The sequence below is a fragment of the Neopelma chrysocephalum genome, unplaced genomic scaffold, assembly GCF_003984885.1.
Source record: "Neopelma chrysocephalum unplaced genomic scaffold, ASM398488v2 Primary Assembly neopelma1_185189, whole genome shotgun sequence".
NCBI lineage: Eukaryota > Metazoa > Chordata > Aves > Passeriformes > Pipridae > Neopelma > Neopelma chrysocephalum.
In genome coordinates, this window is record NW_020938643.1 from 5,499 (window position 1) to 20,381 (window position 14,883).

The window sequence follows — 14,883 nt, forward strand, 5'->3', positions numbered from 1 at the left end:
GGGATTCGTGGTACCTGGATTGGCGACATCCCTTCGGCAGGGAAGGGTCGGTTACATTCCCACCTCCACCTGACCTTCAAAAAATAGGTCTTACAGGAAGAGAATAAATAAATATTGGTTTGATTTCGCAGCCTGCCCAGGCATGAGGTGGTGGTCCCCGGTGGACGGGCGTGAGTCGAGGGGGGGTCGTTGCAGCCCTTCAGTGCAGAAGTCGTACGAGACAGAGAGAGAGAGAGAAGATTGAGAAGTTCCTCAGGTTCCTTTGGGGTGGGTTCAGTTCGTTGGGTCTTCTTTTTGTTTTTTGTTGGTTTTTTTTTTACAGTTTTACGGCGTCGGGCTGGATTTAAAACAAAACAAAACAAAACAAAACACAAACCCCCCCAAAAAAAAGCCCAGAACAAAACACCACAACGAACGGCAACCGACGAACGAACGCACAAGTAAAACAATCCTTTTCTCGTGGTTTTTTTTTTTGTTTGTTTGTTTTTTTACAAGAAGCAGACTGGGCCAATGTCTACGCCAAACTCCTGCTCGGCTCCACCAATGTCCATAGGTGCAATGTCCACGATGGGCAGGCGCGAGGTCTTCTGCGACCGGTACTCGATGACCGTCTTGCCCCACTTGCCGGTGTGTTTCTGGGGAAACCCAGAGGAAAGGTGTTATTAGACACCCTCAAACTCCCCCCCAAACCACCAGGTTGACCCCCTCCAACTCATCATCATCATCATCATCATCATCATCATCATCATCATCATCATCATCATCATCTTTGTGGCAGGATAGACCCACCCCGAGAAGACCTAAAATCCAATCGAGAAGACCTAAAATCCAATCGAGCTGTCAATCAGCTGCTGGAGTCAGGGTGTTGTCTTGGTGTTAATTATGCTAAAACCATCCTGGTTCATCAACTTGAATACACACCCTGCTTTTTGAAGTCTGGTTTGACAGACAAGCTGGTGGCTGGCCTGGAAAGGTGTGACTGGCAGTGAATCACTTTATGCTAGCAGTCAGGTTCCTCTGACATAACCTTTTTGGGGTGGATGTGTGGAGGTTCCTCCCTTGACTGGGGACACCCTCCAGGGTCACTCCTCGGGGTTGAGAGCAGAGATCTCCCTCGGTCTGGGTCAGATCTCTACTTAATAATTATTTCTTTTCACCAGCTTTAATATAACTGCTTCAACAATTGCTTTGTTACAGTGCACTGTACTACCTCATATTATATTCTACTAGTAGAGTATAATATTATACTCTATATTATGCTCTACTACATTATACTGTATTATACTCTACTAGTAGATTTTTAGTGTTCATATTGTGTGGTGAATAGTTCTGATTGAGATCTTTTGTCTGATCATTCGTATAAAACAAATCACTCATTTTTAGAAAAAAACAAACTTAAAACCCACGGGACAAAAGCGGCTCCGTCACAACCTCCGTAACTCCTTCAATTTAAACCACTCACACAATCCCAGGCTAAGGCTGGGTTGAGCTGCACCGAGGCCCCTCCCTGAGAAGGGATTCCTGCCTGTGCCTCGATTCTCACCGGTGAGGCTTTGCTTTGTACCCCCTCTGTCCCAGCCTCGTGCTCCCACCCCGGCCCCGGCGCGGGCTCACCGTGCATCCGTCCTCCAGGACGCTGTAGGTGAACCTGCTGTTGCCCTCGGCGCGGATCTCCACGTCGTTGGAGCCCTGGATGAGCAGGGCTTTCTTCAGGTTGCCCGCGTCCTCGTCCAGGTAGGCCACGCTGTTCTTGCAGTGGTAGGTGACGTTCTGGGAGCCCTCGGTGGACAGGAGGCGCAGGAAGGTCATCTGGATGTTGGCGGTGTTGGGGGCCAGGTCTTCGTCACCGTAGCTGAACTGGAGGGAGGGAGGAGGGACATTAGAACCCTGAGGGTGTTGAAACGGCGCTGTTTCGAGGGGTCTCCTGTAATTTGCCTCCCCAGGTGGCTGCAGACATCCCATCCCAGCTGCCCCAACCCCAAGTGCTCAACACGACGCTCGGGGTCAGCCAGTGCCTCGTTTAACACCCACCAGTTTCACCCCAAGGAAGGACACCCCAACCCTCCAACTGGACACCCAACGCTCCCCCCCCTGCTCCACCTTCACCCCCTGCTTGACCTCCACCCCCCTGCTCGACCTCCACCCCCTGCCCCGGGGGGGGACACTCACGTGGAAACCGCCGTTGATGGTCTCTGCAAACCAGATGTGCTTCTTCTCTTTGGCCTTGCTGGTCCACCAGTTCTTCCTGGGGATGCTGCTGGGGTTGGGGTACACGCAGGTCTCGCCCGTCTCCATGTTGCAGAAGACTTTGATGGCGTCCAAGGTGCAGCCCTGGTTGGGGTCAATCCAATAGTCTCCTGCAGGGAGGGTAAAGGGTGGTGTGAGGGTGAGGGTTTGGGGGTTGGAGCACCCGACTTGGCCTTGCTGGGTGTGAGAGACTGAGGGAGAGGGACGGGGGAGGATGAGGAGGCTCTTTTTCATTTCACAGGGTATGCTGAGCTGGAAGGGATCATCAAGTCCAACCCTCAATCCTGCACAGGACACCCCAAAATCCCACCCTGTGCCCCAGAGGAGCGTCCAAACCCTCCTGGAGCTCTGGCAGCCTTGGGGCTGTGCCCACTGCCCTGGGGAGCCTGGGCAGTGCCCATCCACCCTCGGGGGGAAGAACCTTTCCTTGGGATCCAACCTGAGCCTGCCCTGGCACAGCTCCAGGACATCCCAGAATTCCAGAATCTGAGTTGGAAGGGACCCACAAGGACCATCCTGTCCAACCCTCAGCCCTGCACAGCCCCACATAGAGTCACCCCATGTCCCAGAGAGGATCATCCAAACCCTCCTTGGTGCTGTGCCCACTGCCCTGGGCAGCCTGTTCAGTGCCAACCACCCCGTGGGGGAAGAACCTTTCCCTGACCCCCACCCCACCCCACCCCACCCCTGACACAACTCCAGGCCATTCCTGGGCGTCCCTGGTCCCCGCAGAGCGGAGCCCTCACCGCTCTTCCACTCGGGGTGGCAGAGCTTGATGTCGCGGCAGGTCCTGGCCGGGTTCTTCTTGGAGCCCTCGGGGCTGCGGATGCTCTCGATCTGGTTGTTGAGGGACTTGAGCGTGGCGTCCACCTCCACGTCGTGCTGCCTCAGGCTCCCGGCGGCCTCGTCCGCCCTCATGTACCGGATGGGGTCGGGGCCCTTCTCGGGCTGCCCCAGCCCCGCGAACGCTGACATGTCGATGCCGGTGCCGGGCGGGCCGGGGGGGGCCAGGGGGACCCGGGTTTCCGGGAGGACCCTACGGGAGGAAGGAGATGCAAACCCATCCTGGGGGGGCTGCCCTGGCAGCTGGACCCCCCCTCCATCACCCTGCCCATCCTGGGGGGTGTCACTCACCGCGGGGCCGGGTTCTCCGCTCCGCCCGCGGGGCCCGGGGGGGGCCGATGGGGCCGGGCATGCCGTTGGAGCCGTCCTTGCCAGAGGGGCCCACGGGGCCGGGGGGACCCTGAAAGAGCCCCAAAAGGGAGGTCAGAGAAGGTGCTGGGCAGCCATCAGCTCCTGCCATCAGCTGACCCGGGCAGGGGCTCGAGGACAGAGGTGCCTCCTTTTCCTCTCAACCTCCTTTTGCTCTCAACCCCCCAAACTCCTTTTCCTCTCATGCCCCCCAAACTCCTTTTGCTCTCAACCCCCCAAACTCCTTTTCCTCCCACGCCCCCAAACTCCTTTTGCTCTCAGCCCCCCAAACTCCTTTTCCTCCCACGCCCCCAAACTCCTTTTCCTCTCACCCCCCCAAACTCCTTTTCCTCTCACTTCCCCCAAACTCCTTTTCCTCTCGTTCCCCCCCAGGACTTACCCTGGGACCAGAGGGACCTGCGGGACCAGCAGCACCTTGGTCTCCAGAAGGACCCTAAGAAGGGATGGAGGGTGATGGTTAAGCCTGGCATCAGGGGGTGCTCAGCCCCAGCAAAGCCTCCACATGGTCTTGGGGCTCTGCCCGTGGCCACATCCAGCTCCACGGGGAGACGTGGGGGGCTGGGGGTCCCCACACCAGCACTTACGGGGGGGGCCAGGGAGACCCTGCAGGCCGGTGAAGCCACGGTGACCCTTCAGCCCTCTCTCTCCAGCCTCTCCCGTCTCGCCCTTGTCACCACGAGGCCCTTGGGGACCCTGGAAGGGGAGGGGTGGAGCCGTGTCAGGCTGAGGGTGACAGACCCCCCACCCGACACAACCCACGCTCCGGCTGTCCCGGCATCACTCACCGGCATCCCCCGAGCGCCAGCGGGGCCAGAGGGACCCATGGGACCTTGTGCACCCTGGGGAAAAAAAAGAGGGCGGTCAGAAGCAGAAGAAGCTGGGGGCAGGGGGTGCTCTCTGCCTTTGGGGGTGTCCAAACCGGCCCCATCACTGGGAATCAGCATCTTTAGACACCCTCAGCTGGAGCATCACACCCAAACGATCCTTGGAAATGGAGACATTCCCTGCTCCAGCTCCTGGGGCTCACAGCCCCCCAGGCAGAGCCCCAGCAGGGCGCTCAGGAATCCTCAGGAAGGTGCTCGGAGCTGCTCAGGGCACCCCTGAATCCCTGCCGGGCACTAAAGGCACCCACCTGGCTCCCCCAGACCAATGACTCCCTGACTCTTCCCTGACCTGCCCTCGGGGTGGTTCCCGTCTCCCCAAAAAAACCCCTCAGACCCACCATTCCAGCACTCACCGTCTCGCCTCTGTCTCCTTGTTTGCCGGTGGGACCCACAGGTCCGGGAGCGCCGGGAGCACCGGGAGCACCGGGGGCACCCACGGGCCCCGTCTCGCCTCGATCGCCCTGTGCAGGGACACGGGAGTGGAGTCAGAGCCGCGGGACTGGGAGCACTGGGGGTGTGGGGAGGAATTCACGGCAAACTCACCTTCACTCCAGCCGCGCCGTCTCTTCCCGGGGGCCCGTCGGAGCCGGGATTTCCCTGGGAGAAGAGGAGGAATCAAGGCTCGGCTGGGTGAAAACTCCCCTCTCCGAGCCAAAAACCAAGGGCAGAGCCCTGTGATGGGCAGGGGCACGGGGCAGGGGAGGGGGGCAGCACGGGGGTCACCCGGGCGGGGGTCTGCCCCCTGTGCCCCCTCCCCACCCACCTCTCGGCCGGGTTCTCCAGCGGGACCCGTCAGGCCGGGGGGTCCCACGGGGCCGGGGGGTCCTCGGTCGCCAGCAGAACCGGGGGCTCCTTGTTTGCCGGGTTCGCCCTGGAGGAAAGGGGAAGGGAGGACAAGAGCTGTGAGGGGGAGATCCCGGCACAGCCCTTCCCCCGGGAAATGCCCCAAAGGAGCAGCTCCAGCAGCTACCGGGGGGGAGGAGGCAGCTGCTGCCCGTCGGGCACAGGGGGTGGAGGGGGCTGAGCCTGGGGGTGACATGGGGGGAGGAAGGAGGTGACACAGGGGGTGACACAGGGGATGACATGGGGTGACACTGGGGGTGACACTGGGGGTGGAAGGGGATGACACAGGGGGTGACACAGGAGGTGGAAGGGGCTGAAATTAGGGGGTGACACAAGGGGTGACACAGGGGATGGAAGGGGGTGAGCCTGAGGGGTGACATAGGGGGTGACACAGAGAGTAGAGGAGGTTGAGCCTGGGGGTGACACAGGGGGTGACACAGGGGATGAAATGGGCTGAACTTAGGGGTGACACAGAGGATGACACAGGGGGTGATACAGGGGATGAAAGGGGCTGAAATTAGGGGTGACACAGGGGGTGACACAAGGGATGACACAGGGGGTGGAAGGGGCTGAACTTAGGGGTGACACAGGGGCTGACACAGGGTGACACAGGGCATGGAGGGGGCTGAGCCTGGGGGTGACACAGGGGGTGACACAGGGGGTGACACAGGGGGTGGAAGGGGCTGAGCCTGAGGGGTGACAGTGGGGGTGACAGTGGGGGTGACACTGAGGGTGACAGTGAAGGTGGTAACTGGGGGTGACAGAGGGGGTGATCCCAGGGGTGAGCACTCACCGACGGCCCCGGCAGGCCAGGAAAGCCCCTCTCCCCGCGCTGCCCGGGCAGGCCGACGATGCCGCGCTGTCCCGCCAAGCCTTGGGGACCCGGGGGCCCGTCAGGACCCTGGGGGGAGGCAGAGGGGGGGCATCAGAGCCGGGAGGGGGGTGATGGCAGGGCCCTGAACGGGCAGGAAGGGAGGTGCCCCCCCAAATGTACCGCGGGACCGTCCTCGCCGGGGTCTCCCTTCTCCCCTTGGGGGCCGGCGGGGCCCTGCAGCCCGGGGTCCCCGGCACGGCCCGGGGGTCCGGCGTCGCCTCGAGCGCCCTTGGGACCGTCCTTGCCAGCGGAGCCGGGGGGCCCGGGGGGGCCTGGGTTACCCTGGGGGGCACAAGACGGGGTTCAGTGCCAACAGAAGAGGCTTTTCCACCTTTGTTATCCTCATCCTGAGGGGCTCCCGGGCTTGGAGAGCCCTGGGAAAGCCCCAGGGATCCCAGTTGCCCCTGAGTGATCCCAGTTGCCCCTGAGTGATCCTGGTTGCCCCTAAGTGATCCTGGCTGCTCCCAAGTGATCCCTGTTTCCCCCCAGTGATCCCACTTGCCCCAAGTGATCCCTGTTGCCAAGTCATCCCAGTTTCCTCCCAAGTGAATCCAGTAGCCCCGGAGCAATCCCAGTTGCCCCTGAGTGATCCCAGTTGCCCCCCCAGTGATCCCAGATGTCCCAAAATAATCCTGGCTTCTCCCAAGTGATCCTGGTTGCCCCTGAGTGATCCTAGTTGCCCCCCAGTGATCCCAGTTGCCCCAAAATGATCCTGGCTTCTCCCAAGTGATGTAATCCTGGTTGCCTCCAAGTGATCCCAGCTGCTCCCAAGTGATCCCTGTTGCCAAGTGATCCCTGTTTCCTCCAGAGTGAACCCAGTTGCCCCTGACCAATCCCAGTTGCCCCTCACCAATCCCAGTTGCCCCTCAGTGAACCCAGTTGCCCCCCAGAGATCCAGTTGCCCCCCAGTTGGATCCTGGCTGCTCCCAACTCACGTTAGGGCCGGGGGGTCCGACGCGTCCAGCAGCTCCGGGGAATCCAGTGGCTCCCTGGGGAAGGAGGAGGAAGGTGGCTCAGCCCCCCTCCCAACCCCCTCCCTGCGCACCCCCCCTTCCCCCAATACTCACAGGGGGTCCTTGAGCACCCCGGGCTCCTTTGGGACCAGTTACACCAGTTGGACCCTGGGAAGAGGAGGAAAACCAGTGAGAGACACGGGAGGGGGTGGGGGGTGCAATTTGGGGTTCCCCAAATTTCCGGGGGAAAGGGACCCCCGGGGGGGGTCACCCCCATTTCGGGGGGCTCTGGCTGTACCCACCTGTGGGCCAGGGGCTCCAGAGGGGCCTTGGGCACCAGGGGAACCGGCGTCACCCTTCTGCCCGGGCTCTCCCTGCTCGCCTTTGGCACCCGGTTGCCCGTCGGCGCCCTGGGGGAAGGGGCTGCTCTTAGAGGGGGGAGTCAAAGCTGGGGGCACCGGGACCCAGAGTGGGGCACCGGGACCCAAACTGGGGTATTGGGACCCAAACTGGGGGCACCAGGACCAAATACTCACCGGGGGTCCGGCAAATCCAGCGGGACCGGGGGCTCCGGGCTCCCCACGGTCCCCCTGTGTGGAGAGATGGGAGGTCAGTGAGGGGGAGGAGGTCAGTGAGGGGGTAAATGGAGGGGTAAAGGGGGTAAAGGAGGGGGTAAAGAGGGTAAATGAGAGGGGTAAATGATGAGGTAAATGAGGTAAACAAGGTGGGTAAACGACGGGGTAAATAATGGGGTAAATGAGGTAAATGGTGAGGTAGATGATGTAAATGATGGGGTAAATGAGGTAAGCAAGGGGGGTAAATGAGGGGGTAAATGAGGTAAATGGGGGGGTAAATGAGGCAAATGAGGCGAATGAGGGGGTAAATGAGGCACAGAGAGCAGCAGTGGCACCACCAGCAGCCGGGGGGCTGTGACAGGGTGGCACTTACGGGGGCACCGCGGGCACCGGCAGCACCAGATGGACCGGGGGGGCCGGATTCACCCTGGGAAAGAAAGGATGGAGAGTCGTGGGGGTCCGGGCGGGGTCTCCCGGGCTCGGGGGCAGCCGAGGGGCTGCCGGGGCTCTCTCACCTTCTCGCCGTTGGGGCCGGCGGGGCCGGGGGGGCCGATGGGACCCGTCAGACCCTGCGGGGAGGAGGGAGAGGAGGGTGAGTGAGGCCACCCGAGCATCCCCCAGCAGCCACTCCCCTATCCCACCCCTCTCCCACCGCCACCCCGTCCCACTCACGCGGGCGCCGTCCTTGCCGGGGGCTCCCTCGGGGCCCTTCTCGCCGACGTCTCCCTGCGGGGCGACACGGGGGGCAGGGTGAGCCGAGCCGAGACCCGACAGCGCTCATCACACCCCACCCCAGCACCCAGCACTCACCCTGTCTCCCTTGGGACCGGCGATTCCGGCCGCTCCTCTCTCCCCGGGCATCCCCTGCAGCCCCGGGGGTCCCTGGGCGCCGTTGGGGCCGGCGGGGCCGGTGGCACCCTAAAGCAGAGCGGAGGGGGTGGTTTTTGGGGTGCCGAGCCCGCCCTAAGCTGACACCACCGCCCCCCCCGGTGCCACAGCCCCGCTGGTGGCACCGGGCGCTGTCCCCGCTGTCACCCACCTTGGGCCCGTCGGTGCCGGGGGTCCCGGGCAGCCCGCGGGGTCCCTGCAGCCCTTGGGCGCCGGGAGAGCCGCGCTCGCCGGGGAAGCCGCGCTCGCCCTGCCGGGAGGGGTGGGAGGGTGTGAGGAAGGGGAAGGGAAAGGTGACAATGCGCTGTCCCCGCGGAGGGCGGGCGGGGTGCCACCAGCCCGCGGTGCCCCCAGGGGGACCGGCCACCAGGATGGGGGGGAGCTGGTGGCCATGGAAGGGACATGGGGGAGATGCTGGGGGACACTGGGGAACAAGGGAATGTTGGGGGACATTGGGGGGATGTTGGGGGACATTGGCATATTGGGGGACATTGGGAGGATGCTGGGGGGGCACTGGGGGACATGGGGATGTTGGAGGACATAAGGGGGGATGCTGGGGGGGCACTGAGGGACATGGGGGGTGCTGGGGGACATGTGGGGGATGCTGGGGATGCTGGGGGACATGGTGATGTTGGGGGACATTGAGGGGATGCAGGGGGCACTGGGGGACATGGGGATGCTGAAGGACATGGGGGGGATGCTGGGGGGCATTGGGGAATTGCTGAGGGACACTGGGGGACAACGGGTTATTGGGGGACATTGGGGGGATGCTGGGGAGCACTGGGGGACATGGATGTGCTGGGGGATATTGGGGAGATGCTGGGGGACAAGGGGGGACATGGATATGCTGGAGGACATTGGGGGGATGTTGGGAGACATTGGGGAAATGCTGAGGGACACTGGGGGACAAGGGGATATTGGGGACATTGGGGGGATGCTGGGAGACATTGGGGGGATGCTGGGGATGCTGGGGGACATGGGGATGTTGGGGGACATTGAGGGGATGCTGAAGGACACTGGGGGACATGGGGAAGTTGGGGAACATTGGCGGGATGCTGGGGGACACTGGGAGGATGCAACCAGGGTTGCAAGGGAGCAACCAGGGTCTGTCAACCTCCTGGAGACCCCCAAAGCCCCCCACGGGATGGATCCAGTCCCCCCCAGCCAGGAGGGGGGGGTGACACTTACTCTGGGACCAACAAGACCGGGTGCTCCGGCTTCTCCAGGAACACCCTGTGACAGAGGGGGGGGGGAAAAAGCATTGGGGGGTCAGGCCTGGGGGGTGCTGGGGGGCTCTGACCCCCCCCTTTGCAGCCCAAGAGGAGGGAAAAGGGGGTCTCACCTGATCTCCGGGTTTGCCGCTCTCTCCGGGGGCACCTGGTGGCCCGGGCAGCCCCTGGGAGGGGAGAGCAGCCCTGTGAGCACGGGGGGGGGGGGGGGGGCCCCCCGGGGCGGGGGGGGCGGGGCCACCCACGAGCATCACCCCACCCCCAGCACCCCCCAGAGCCCCCCTTCCCACGTGCTCACCTGGAATCCGGAGGGTCCGGGGGCTCCCTGCTCTCCCCTCTCACCTGCGGGGCCCTGCGGGAAAGACGGTGCTGAGGGACCCCCAAACCCCTCGGGCTCGGGGTTTCCCCCACCCCCAGCTTTTGGGCAGAGCTGGGGGTGTGGAGGGCCCCAAAACCCCCAGGGCAGCGACTGCAGAGGTTTCACCCCCAGCAGAGCTGGGGGGGGTCTCTTGCCCAGCTCTGGGGGGGGGGTTCAGCCCCCTTGATCTCCCCCTGTTTCACTCACGGCGGGTCCTGGGGGTCCGGCAGCTCCAGTCTCACCATCCTTGCCAGGGAGCCCCTAAAGAGGAGGGAAAACCCCCCCTGAGCTCCGGGCACGGGGCTGCTGCCTCGGCTTCCCCCACTCTGGGGCACCGCAGGGGCCTCGGGGAGCTGCAGCCCCCCAAAATTGAGGGAGGGAGGGAGGGAAAGAGGGAGGGAACACAACTCACCCGCAGCCCCGGGGCACCGGGCAGTCCCTTCTCGCCAGCTTTGCCAGGCTCGCCCTGGGGAGAGGCAGAGGTGGCACCGAGGGGGTCTCTGTACCCCCACAGCCCCGTTTTTGGGTGGGAACGAGTGGCAATACTCATTTTTGGGGAGGAAGGGGTAGCAGCACTCATTTTTGGGGAGGAAGAGGTCACATTACTCATTTTTGGGGAGGAATGGGTGGCAGTACTCATTTTTGTGTGGGAACAGGTGGCAATACTCATTTTTGGGTGGGAATGGAGTGGCAGTGCTCATTTTCGGGGAGAAAGGGCGGCAGTGCTCATTTTTGGGTGGGAAGGGGTTGCAGCACTCATTTTTGGGGAGGAAGAGGTCACATTACTCATTTTTGGGGAAGAAGGGGTGGCAGTACTCATTTTTGGGTGGGAACAGGTGGCAATACTCATTTTTGGGTGGGAATGGAGTGGCAGTGCTCATTTTTGGGTGGGAAGGGGTTGCAGTACTCATTTTTGGGTGGGAAGGGGTGACAGCACTCATTTTTGGGGAGGGATGGGTGACAGCACTCATTTTTGGGGAAGAAGGGGTTGCAGTACTCATTTTTGGGGAAGAAGGGGTGGCAGTACTCATTTTTGGGGAAGAAGGGGTGGCAGTGCTCATTTTTGTGTGGGAACAGGTGGCAGTGCTCATTTTTGGGTGGGAAGGGGTGGCAATATTCATTTTTGGGGAGGAAGGGGTCACAGTGCTTATTTTTGGGGAGGAAGGGGTGGCAGTGCTCGTTTTTGGGTGGGAGCAGGTGACAACACCCATTTTTGGGAGGAAGGGGTGGCAGTGCTCATTTTTGGGTAGGAGCAGGTGTCAGTGCTCATTTTTGGGTGGGAACAGGTTGCAGTGCTCATTTTTGGGTGGAAAGGGGTGGCAGTGCTCATTTTTGGGTGGGAAGGGGTGGCAGTGTTCATTTTTGGGTGGGATCAGGTCACAGTACTCACGTTGGCACCTTTGGGGCCGGGGAATCCCATCACACCGGGTTGGCCACGGGCACCCTGTGGGCCGGGGGGGCCGGGGCGCCCATCCTCGCCGGGGGCACCCTGTGGGGAGGGGAGGGGGTGTCAGGGGGTGCCTGTGCCAGACCCCCCCACCCCGCCCAGCCCCCTGCCCACCCCCCAAACACCCCCACGTGCAGCTTCACTTACGGTGGGGCCGACTTTGCCTTGGGGACCAGCGTCACCGGGGCGGCCCGTCAGGCCCTGCGGGGGACAGGGGAGCTCTGGTGGGGGGCACAAGGGTCTGCCCAACCCCCACCACCCCAGAGAGCGTCTTTGCTCACCCCAAGGAGCATCTGACTCCAAAGAGCACCCAACCCCAAAAAGGATCCAATTCCAAAGAGTGTTCGACCCCAAAGAGCACCCAATCCCAAAAAGGATCCAACCCCAAAGAGTGTCTGACCCCAAAGAGCACCCAACCCCAAAAAGGATCCAACCCCAAAAAGGATCCAACCTCAAAAAGGATCCAATCCCAAAGAGCACCCAACCCCAAGGAGCATCTTTGCAAACCCCAAGTGCATCTTAACCCCAAATGCACCTTGGTCACCCCAGAAGGTGTCTTAATTAGTGAAGAACATCTTAATTAGCCCCAAAATGTGCTTTGGACACCCCAGAAGGCGTCTTAATTAGCCAAGAGCATCTTAATTAACCCCAAAGAGTGACTGACTCAACCCCAGAAAACACCTTAATGCCAAAGAGCACCGGGGCAGAGGCCAAAAGCACTGCATTGACCCCAAAAGCATCTTAAACAACCCCAAAAGCACCTTATTGACCCCAAAAGCACCTTAAACAACCCTGAAAGCACCTTACTAACCCCAAAGGCACTTTATTGACCCCAAAAGCACCTAATTGACCCCAGAAGCACCTCAGACAACCCTAAAAGCACCTCAGACAACCCTAAAAGCACTTTATCAACCCTAAAAAGACCTTATCAACCTTAAAAACACCTTATCAACCCTAAAGGCACATCATTGACCCCAGAAGCTTCTCATTGACCACAAAAGCATCTTAACCCTAAAAACACCTCAGACAACCCTAAAAGCACCTTATCAACCCTTAAGGTGCCTAATTGACCCCAGAAGCATCTTAACCCTAAAAGCATCTTATCAACCCTAAAACCACCTTATCAGCCCTAAAGGCACATCATTGACCCCAGAAGCACCTCACTGACCCCAGAAGCATCTTAACCCTAAAAGCACCTTACCAACCCTAAAAGCGCCTCATCGACCCCAAAAGCACCTCATTGACCCCAAAAGCACCTCATTGACCCCAAAAGCACCTCGTTGACCCCAAAAGCACCTCGTTGACCCCAGAAGCATCCTAACCCTTAAAGCACCTTATTGATCCCAAAAGTGCCTTACCGACCCCAAAAGCACCTCACTGACCCCAAAGCCCCCCCTTGCTGACCCAGCGGGTCCCACCAGCATCCCCACTGTCCCCACTGTCCCCTGCCCCCCCTGGGCCCTCCCCCAGTGCCCCCCACCCGCTGTGGGACCCCCCGTTTCTCACCCTGGCTCCGGGCAGTCCGGGCTCTCCGGGCCGTCCGGGGTCTCCGGTGGCTCCTTTGGGACCCGCCAGCCCGGCGGGGCCGCGCTCGCCCGGAGCGCCCTGCGAGGGGTGGGGGGTGACTCCGGGGGTCCAGGGGGGTGATCCCCGCCCTAGAAATCCCCCCGTCCCCCCGTCCCCCTCCCCAGTCCCGACCGCGACCTCCCCACCTTGGGTCCGGCCAGCCCGTCCTGTCCCGGGAAGCCGCGGTTGCCGGGAGCGCCCTGTGGAGGAAGAGGAGGAGGAGGAAGAAGAGGAGGATGGGAGTCAGGGGAGGTTTTTTTAGGGTGGGTTTTGGGGAGGTTTTGGGGCGGGGGGGACACACACACTCACCCGTTCTCCCGGGGGTCCCAAAGGACCGGCAGCGCCCGGTTCGCCGCGGGCTCCTCTCTTGCCTTCCTCGCCCGCCGGCCCGGGGGCACCTTGGGGTCCCGCGGGGCCCTGCGGGAGGGGAGGGAGAGGAGGGAAAAGGGGGTCACCAGGAGCCTTCCTCCCCCCATAGCCATCCCCCCCAACCCGGGCAGGAGCCCCCTCCGGGCAGGAGCCCCCCGACGTGCCCCCCACAGCCCCGGCGGCGCCGGGGCCCCGCGGAGCCCCGGCATTGAGGGTGGTTAATGAAGCGAGGGGGGAATGTCCCCGCGGGGGGGGGGGGACAGGGCGCGCACACAGCGGCCCTTTGTCCCCCCGCGGGAGGGGGACGCTGCCCCTCGAGGGGCCTCCCGAGGGGGACAGGCCCCGGCAGACGCCGAGGAGACGCCGCGGGGACGGGGACGGGGATGGGGATGGGGACGGGACCCCGCTCAGGGTGGGGGGTCCCGGGTGCGGCCCCTCCCCGGGCCCGGACTCACCGTCTCACCCTTGGGTCCCTGCTCGCCTTTGAAGCCCGCGATTCCCGGTTCTCCCTGCGGAGAGAGGGGGTTGGGGAGGGAGGCTAGGTGTCAGTGCCCCTGTCCCTGGTGTGGAATCCAGCTCCTGTCCCCATCCCTGGTGAGGAATCCAGGTCCTGTCCCCATCCCTACTGTGGAATCCAGCTCCTATCTCCATTCTCCAGCTCCTGTCCCCATCCCTGGTGTGGAATTCAGGTTCTGTCCCCATCCCTGTGTTCTCCAGCTGTGTTCTCCAGCTCCTGTCTCCATTCTCCAGGACCTGTCCTTGGTCCCTGCTGTGTTCTCCAGGTCCTGTCCCCATCCCTGCTGTGTAATCCAGCTCTTGTCCCCATCCCTACTGTGGAATCCAGCTCCTGTCTCCATTCTCCAGCTCCTGTCTCCATTCTCTAGCTCCTGTCCCTATCCCTACTGTGGAATCCAGCTCCTGTCCTCCATCCCTGGTGTGGAATCCAGGTCCTATCCCCATCCCTGATGTGGAATCCAGGTCCTATCCTCATCCCTGGTGTGTTCTCCATGTCCTATCACCATCCCTGGTGTGTTCTCCAGGCCCTGTCCCCATTCCTGATGTGTTCACCAGCTCCTGTCTCCATTCTCCAGCTCCTGTCCACATTCTCCAGCTCCTGTCTCCATCCCTGGTGTGTTTTCCAGGCCCTCTCCCCATCCCTGGTGTGGTCTCCAGCTCCTGTCCCCATCTCTCTTGCATTTTCCAGTTCCTCTCCCCATCCCTGGTGTGTTCTCCAGGCCCTGTTCCCATCCCTTTCCTCATCTCCATCTTCATCCCAGTCCTCTTACCTGTTTCCATCCCCATCCCATCCCACCTGTGGGAAAATGGGAAAAAGGGGTGGAAAGGGAAAAAAGGAGGGGAAATGGAAATAAAAGGGGAAAAGGGGAGGGAAGTGGAATAGGAAAAAAGGGAAAAAATGGAGGGGAAGGGAAAAAGGTGG

At 61.7% G+C, this 14,883-nt stretch overlaps 1 protein-coding gene across 1 annotated transcript; it reads right to left on the minus strand.

Annotated features, from left to right (window-relative positions):
- Nucleotides 1-396: 396 nt before the first annotated feature.
- On the minus strand, nt 397-13,954 carry LOC113962805 (collagen alpha-1(II) chain-like; the record flags this gene model as incomplete). The annotated part of the gene is given in 35 exon segments (XM_027673576.1): nt 397-635; nt 1,615-1,857; nt 2,170-2,357; nt 2,994-3,252; nt 3,254-3,283; nt 3,382-3,423; nt 3,425-3,490; nt 3,839-3,893; nt 4,046-4,152; nt 4,245-4,298; nt 4,697-4,804; nt 4,887-4,940; nt 5,107-5,214; nt 5,980-6,087; nt 6,181-6,342; nt 6,996-7,049; nt 7,128-7,181; nt 7,316-7,423; nt 7,550-7,603; nt 7,962-8,015; nt 8,104-8,157; nt 8,261-8,314; nt 8,399-8,506; nt 8,628-8,726; nt 9,665-9,709; nt 9,819-9,872; nt 10,004-10,057; nt 10,271-10,324; nt 10,476-10,529; nt 11,454-11,552; nt 11,658-11,711; nt 13,017-13,115; nt 13,223-13,276; nt 13,386-13,493; nt 13,901-13,954. Coding segments are annotated over 35 exon segments (3,099 nt in total), but the record flags the coding sequence as incomplete, so codon positions are not given.
- Between the last annotated feature and the right edge of the window lie 929 nt (nt 13,955-14,883).